The sequence below is a fragment of the Talpa occidentalis genome, unplaced genomic scaffold, assembly GCF_014898055.3.
Source record: "Talpa occidentalis isolate TD23 unplaced genomic scaffold, MPIMG_talOcc4v2.1 talOcc4.12, whole genome shotgun sequence".
NCBI lineage: Eukaryota > Metazoa > Chordata > Mammalia > Eulipotyphla > Talpidae > Talpa > Talpa occidentalis.
Window position 1 is genome coordinate 23,170,896 of NW_023601212.1, and position 7,339 is coordinate 23,178,234.

Sequence of the window (7,339 nt, forward strand, 5' to 3'; positions counted from 1 at the left end):
GATTAAAACACGAGGCTCATGACTGTCATTCTTTGGAGTCGAATGGGGCACTCAGCCAGGAGCCTCCCAATGACATTCTTGTCTCTCTATAGAATTTCTACAGTTACTAGATCTGTGGAAGACAAGGGCAAAGGCATTTTGTGGAGCTAGGTTTCAAATGCCAGTCCATGCTCTTTGGGTAGTTCTTAAATTTTCCACTATGTTTTTCTCACTTTTGGCAGATAAGCAGGAATATTAGGGGCAGGGTATGTTCAAAGTTATGCTTAAAGTTGCAGCATTTTTTTAAAGTCCTGTTTCCCAGTAGATACAATTTTTTTTTAGTATAAAAGTTGTTATTTTTCCCCATCATATATTTAAGGAAACATGTCTTTAAGAAAATGAGTCCTGCTTATTTCTTACTTGAAAGTTTTTTTCTTAAAAGATTTATTTATTCATACAGACAAGAACCTGGATACAGGTCAAATGTGCGGGAGGGTGACAGGATTCACCAGAGACAGAGCGGGGAACAGAACAGGCAGACTGACAAAATACACTGCTGAGGGGAACAGCGGGAGAGACAGGAGAGGTCTGTCACGCCATGTGGATTCTCGCCGGCCTGCTGGGATCAAACTCGTGCTGCAGAGAGCTTCACAGCGCTGTGCTCAACTACCTGCGCCACCAGCGGAGGCCCTTGAAAGTTTTTTAAACCTACCTCAAGTTGCTCCCTGTCCACATTTGAGAACTGTTGATACCCTCAAGTATTTAAATAGTTAGGGATTTATGGGTATGAATGATGTATCCTTCCTAAAAAGATTGTAAACCTGCATACAGAAATGTGTGTCCTTATATATTTAGCTTGATTCTCCATTACAAATAATTGCCAGGGAGCTTATATTAAGATTCTTCTATAAATAGAAAGTGCTATAGTCATCAAACAGATTCCTTTAAACAGGAAATATCTTGTTTGTATTCATTCTAAGAAAATACAAGCCCAGAGATGAAAGCATTCAATCATCTTCAAGTGGGAGGATGGTAGCAAATGATGACATGTCTAATTAGCAGCGATTTGCAGTTTAATTTGTTCACACTGTTAGCTGCTCTCTCTCTATGATCTTGTGACATGAGAAAGGCCAAGATAGTGTCAACACTTCACTAATGAGGACATTCAGGGGTATCCTTCACAAGTGAATCTGGAGCCGGATTTTCCTATCTCCAAACATACTTAAGAGTCTTAAATGTGGGAGACCAAAGCCATGGCCAGTCGTTGAAATATGGTATCCTGAGCGCTCATGACAGGCTGGTTCTATGAAGTCAAATTCTTTCCATTGATTTGCCATTGGATTTACTAGACAGAGAAATTACTTACATCCATTGCCTATTCAATCAGGTTGTTTACCCTTTTCTTATTAATTTGTGGACCTTCTTTATAAGTATGGAAAAAATTTATTGACTGGTTCCATGTGTTTCAATTATTTTTTCCTAGTTAATAGTTTGCCCTTTTACTCTCTATACGATGTATTTTGTTGTGAATTTTATGCAGTTATAAGTTATTTTATAATTATGTTTACTTGAGATTATATAGTCTTTTATATTTTTATATTACAGCTGTTTTAGATAATATTAGTAAAATGAACAGGTATCAAGGGCTTAATTCAATGATTTTTGATAAATATGTTCACTCAAGTAACTATCATACCTATCAAGATACAGAGGAGTGTTTATAGCCCACTATGGTCTATGGGACTATAATGAACAGGTAATTCGCAATACCTTAGATTGGCAAAAAGTCACATATTTGAAATTAGGACTGAGCCGGAAAATTGTATAAATTTATATTTTCCATAAACATGTGGCATTATAAGAAAATGCTTTGGAATCCAAATCAAACCTTTTTAAAACACAGAAACCATTTTAAATTCCCATATTAATTTTTCCATGTGTAATCCTCCAAAATATCCAGAAAACTTAAGAAAAAGCATTCCTAGAAATGCTGTAATGGATTTACAGCATTCCTGGAAATGCTGTAATGGATTTAACTAGATTACAGAAAATTTATATTGCTAAGGAAAAATTTAATATTTCATGGTTTTGATAAAGCAATGTAATTATAAATGGGGTCTCAAAAGTTTGATGTTTACTATGGAATTATTATTAATCTCCCTAACAATTGGAGAAAAAAATTTGGTATTTGTTTCATATACCCCAGGGATCAAGAGGAATGCTACCATATTTCCAGCAAATACATACTTTATAATTGTTTCTTCCCTATAGAATCTAACTATTGGGATGACAAGCCCCTAAGGGGAACTTTTGCTCACAATCATCTCCTTCAGGTTCAAACAGATTCAAATAAAATTTTCCTTCAGTAATAGAAGACTAAGATTTGTTGGGATTACTTTTCTTGCTGTTTAGTTGGTATTGAGAGGCTACTTTTCATCAATACCCTGAATTCTTATACAGAAGCAACTCCATTGTTTTGCCAGAATCTGGGCCATTTGTGTTTAATGATAAAATTATCTCATAACTGTGTGTAAGTGCACATATATGCACTATGTGAGACCAAAGATAAAATCTCATTTAGGACCAGCAGCACTTTACCTGGTGATATTATTCAGGTAAGTCATAAAATAATATCTCCCTTAATGAGATATTGCAGTGGAAATTGAATTTGCAGTGGTACTTAAAAATTCTTATTATTCAGCTATTGTTTTATACCCAATGGACTGAATGAGCAGGCAGTGCCTGCCTCACAACAGGTGAACACAGAGTACACAGCACAGAGACCATTTCTCCCTCCTCTAGATCTGTTCTGGCTTCCATCTCTTGGCTTTCTTCTCATGACAAATCTATTCATAAATAATTATGAATATCTCTCCTTTGTATTGAATTTTAAAGTTTACAGAGCACTTGCCCACATAATAATGTAAGATATATTGTTGTAAATGGCGAGATTTCATCTTTTTTATACCCAAGTATTCCATTTTGTGTGTATGTATATGTGTGTGTTTCTGTATATCTTCATTCATTCATCCATCAATGTATACTTAGGTTGTTTCTGTGTCTTGGCTACTGTAATTACTACCACAGTGAGCATAGGGGTGCATGAATCATTCAGGTTTTGGGTCTCTATTAGCTTCCAGATTCTGAATTTAATGTTTCCATTTCACTATAACAGAGGGTCTTTTGAACTACAGCTCTGGTTATGTATCAGTAGAAAGTAAATCAAGAAGGAAGACATGGGGAAAAATTGGAGGAAACATTCTAAAAATCCTGATAATATTAAAAATGACCGGGCTGCAACATATTAACTATCTACATACAAGGCACTGTTGTGATGCCCAAGCCAGACCTCGCCTCTGAACTCCAGATTCATACATTCCATTTGGTGATAGATTAGACAAACTTAAAATAAGCAGAAAAATACTTCCCAAACCTGCTCTTCTACTAGCACATTGATCCAATCTCAGGTTCAAATCCTCGATCCCAGCTTTGCCACTCTTTCTCAGAAGTGCATATCCAACTGGTAAACAAATGTCATCTATCTCAGATTAATCTGTCCTCTTACTATATCCTTTATGATCGGCCTGGCCCAAGCTCTCATGTCTCAACTGGAGCACATTTTATCTCCTACCTGATTTGCTGTAATCTTCTTTCCATTCCTTAATGAACATTACTGACAGATTAATCAGAGCTTGTGTGATCCTTTTAAAATAAATGAGAACATGTAACATTCTATTTTCTGCAAAGCTCCATCAGCGATCCATTGCAGGAAAGTAAAAGTCAGTTTTTACCAAGGCTGCTTCCTGGCATCTTGATCCACCTTCAAGTCCATTTAATACTCTCATCCTTGCTCTCTCTGGTTCAGCCACACTCTGGTCTCCTGGCATTTCCTCCAACACAAGGCACGCTATGTTTCAGAACCTGTGTGCCTGAGAGTCCTTCTTCCCAGAATTATGTTATCTAGACTCCCAGAATTATGTTATCTAGACTCAAATTATGTTATCTAGACTCAAAACACTTTTGAGACCCCATTTAAAATTACATTGCCTTATCAAAACCATGAAATATTAATTGGAGTTAGGGTCTGAATGAGTAAATTAAAGTTGCCAAAAGGGAAATTCAAGGGGTATCAGTGGAAGAGAGGGTGAATTCAAGACATCAGAGGAGAGCACTGACTATTACAGACTGAAAACCAACAAAGTAGCAGAGTGGCTTTGGACAGTTTCTCTAAAGGCTACTAAGTAACAGGAGTGTTCTTTTTATTTATAGGAGAATCTAAAATTCAGTTTGTGGAGACAAAATGATTTTCACTCCAAAATGATGTCACATAGGAGTAATAAAGACTGAAACCAAACAAAGCATCAACATCTTGACAGAGGTTTCCTTTAAAACCTGAAATCTTGTATCACTTAGCAATTATGTCATTCATCAGATCTTGGCTCACGACATTCTGCCAGATGACAAAGTCTGTCTGAGGAAACCTCTTTCCTCAACTGCTCTCAGGCTCTCACCACTGCGAGAAAGATGGATAAAGCAAATCATTCTTTAGTCACTGAGTTTATCCTCGAGGGGTTAACAGACAAGCCAGGACTGCAGCTTCCTCTCTTCGTCTTCTTTTTATTGATCTACACAGTCTCCATGGTGGGCAACATGGGCTTGGTGTTTTTAATCAGGTTCAGTTCTCAGCTTCACACACCCATGTATTATTTTCTCAGTAACTTGTCCTTCATAGATCTCTGCTACTCCTCTGTCATAATCCCCAAGATGTTAGTGAACTTCGTGTCAGAGAAGAATTTCACATCCTTTCCTGAGTGCATGACACAGCTCTTTTTCTTCTGCTTCTTTGGTATCGATGATTCCTACATGCTGACAGCTATGGCATATGATCGCTACGTTGCCATCTGTAACCCCCTGTTCTACAATGTCACCATGTCCAACAGAGTCTGTTTTCTCCTGGTCACCGGGGTGTATACAGTGGGGTTCTTCGGTGCCTTAGTTCATACCAGCTACATATCTAGTCGCTTCTTCTGTGGAACTAACATCATTCAACATTACTTCTGTGATATCCTTCCTCTTCTGAGTATCTCTTGCTCGAGAGACTTCACCAAGGAACTGCTGGTGATGGTTCTGGTTTCTTTCAATGTGTTTGCATGTGCTATAGCCATCTTCATCTCTTATGCCTTTATTGTTTCCAGCATCTTGCGCATCCGCTCCGCTGAAGGCAGGTCCAAAGCTTTCAGCACCTGTAGCTCCCACCTTGCAGCTGTTGGGGTTTTCTATGGCTCCATCATTTTCATGTATTTTAAACCATCTACCGGCGACACAACTCAGGAGAAGGTAGCCTCCGTCTTTTATACCACAGTGATTCCCATGCTTAACCCCATGATCTACAGTCTTAGGAACAAGGATGTCAAAGAATCTCTTAAAAAACTTCTGAATTGTGGGATACTTTCCAGGTCTGTATAGAAAACAGTACTTTGGAAAAGAAATAGCACTTTTAAACATAGACTTTATCTTATATTTTATTTCTGCTTGTTTTTAAGGGTAAATAGTTCCAATTCAAGGGTTATCTTAAACTTAACTGTCAGGATGATTTCTTTTTGGTGACCCTCACTTCCTCTTTTAATCCCAACACATGTGTCTTTTTACTCTCCTTAGTTACCTAGTCACTGAAAAAGCAGACTTCTTACCCACTGGTCTAAATATATATATGTGTATATGTGTACATATATATACACACATATATAATATAAAGTTGCAATGTCTATATGTATAGATATGAAGTTTATATATGTATGCATATTAGAACTCTTTGTGTAATTTTCTTGCTAAACTGAAAATCCCTAAAACTGAAAGATCTAAAATGACTGAATATGTCAATTCTCTTGGAATTCTAATACATGACAGGGTTGCAAAAGCAGTAGACATTTCTTTGAATTTTAAAGGAATCAAGTTTCTAGTAAATAGTACTTTCATAAGACATTTAACTATTGTCATAATCATCGAGATCCATCTTGCAGAGGTCTCAAGTCTGGTTGAGAATATAGTGGCATAGCTATAAAGGGACAAAATGACTAAAAATTTTTGATTTTATGCTTGATTTCAGCCAAACAACTGAGAAGTGATAACTATAATTTTAATTTACAATTATAGCCAAACTATTGTATACTTTGACTCTCATAAGTTGAATCTCAAGATAACTTTCTTCTGATTAACTGCCTTAATTTTTTTGTTATTTATTCTCTCATTATTCAGAAGACCCCCTAAGTCTTACTTAGGCTTATAATTTATTCTTCCTGTCAATCCGTGAATACTTTTTTGTCAGGTAGGAAAAATTTCCTACCCTCATGGGGAGCAAATCATGAACAAATCAAGAAACAAACATGTACCTTAATATGTTAATAAGTACTAGGGGATAAACTAAAACATAGAAGAGAGTTGGGCTCTGGATTAAGGGACTTGATTTTTTAAACAAGGATGTGAGAGTTTGAGAAATCTGATGGAAGACAAAAATCTTTTTTGGGTCCTAAGAACAAGTTTTAAAGGTTTGACTCCTCTAAGTGAAATGGGAAACCAATGAAAGGTGTGGACAGAAAAGTGACCTGAATCCAACAAAATTTTAGCAAGTTGAATCCTGCAATACACGTAAAGGATCATATACTATAATCAAAGGGTTTTATTCTAGGATGTAAGGATGACTCAACATCTGCAAAGAATCACTGTGATATACCACAACAACAAAATGAAGGATAAAAGCCAAATGATCACTCCAATGGATGCAAAACACCCATTTATGATACAGCTTTCAATAAAATGGGAAGAGAAAGAAAATGCCTCAGCATAATAAAGACCATATGTAACAAATCCATAGCTAGCATTATACTCAATAGTGAAATCCTGAAAACTTTTCCTCCAAGATCAGGATCAAGACAAGGTTGACTACTTCCATCACTATTATGCAACATAACTGAAGTCCTAGCCAATGCAATTTGTCACCAAAAAGAAATAAAAGGAATCGAAATCAGAAAGAAGTTAAAACTGTCATTATTTGCAGGTGATATGATTTTATACACAGAAAACCCTAAGGACTCACTTCACCAAAGTCTATTACCAACAATAAACCAATATAGTAAGTTTGGAGGGAATACAATCAATATACAAAAATCAATTACATTGCTATATGCAAATAATGACCATTCAAGAAGAAGAAATTAAGGAAACAATCCTGTTTACAGTTGTACAAAAAAGAAAAAAATACCTGGGAATAAGTTTAACCAGCAAGGTAAAAGACCTATAGATATCACTGAAACATATAGAAAAAGATACAAAAAAAAGAAAGAAAAATGGGCTCCCCGGTGGC

The 7,339-nt window shown here is 36.3% G+C and overlaps 1 protein-coding gene across 1 annotated transcript; it reads left to right on the plus strand.

Moving 5' to 3' along the window:
• Positions 1–4,503: 4,503 nt before the first annotated feature.
• LOC119242109 (olfactory receptor 8D2-like) lies at positions 4,504–5,445 on the plus strand. The gene has a single exon (XM_037507889.1). It carries the CDS (start codon positions 4,504–4,506, stop codon positions 5,443–5,445), a length of 942 nt encoding a protein of 313 aa, XP_037363786.1.
• Positions 5,446–7,339: the final 1,894 nt, after the last annotated feature.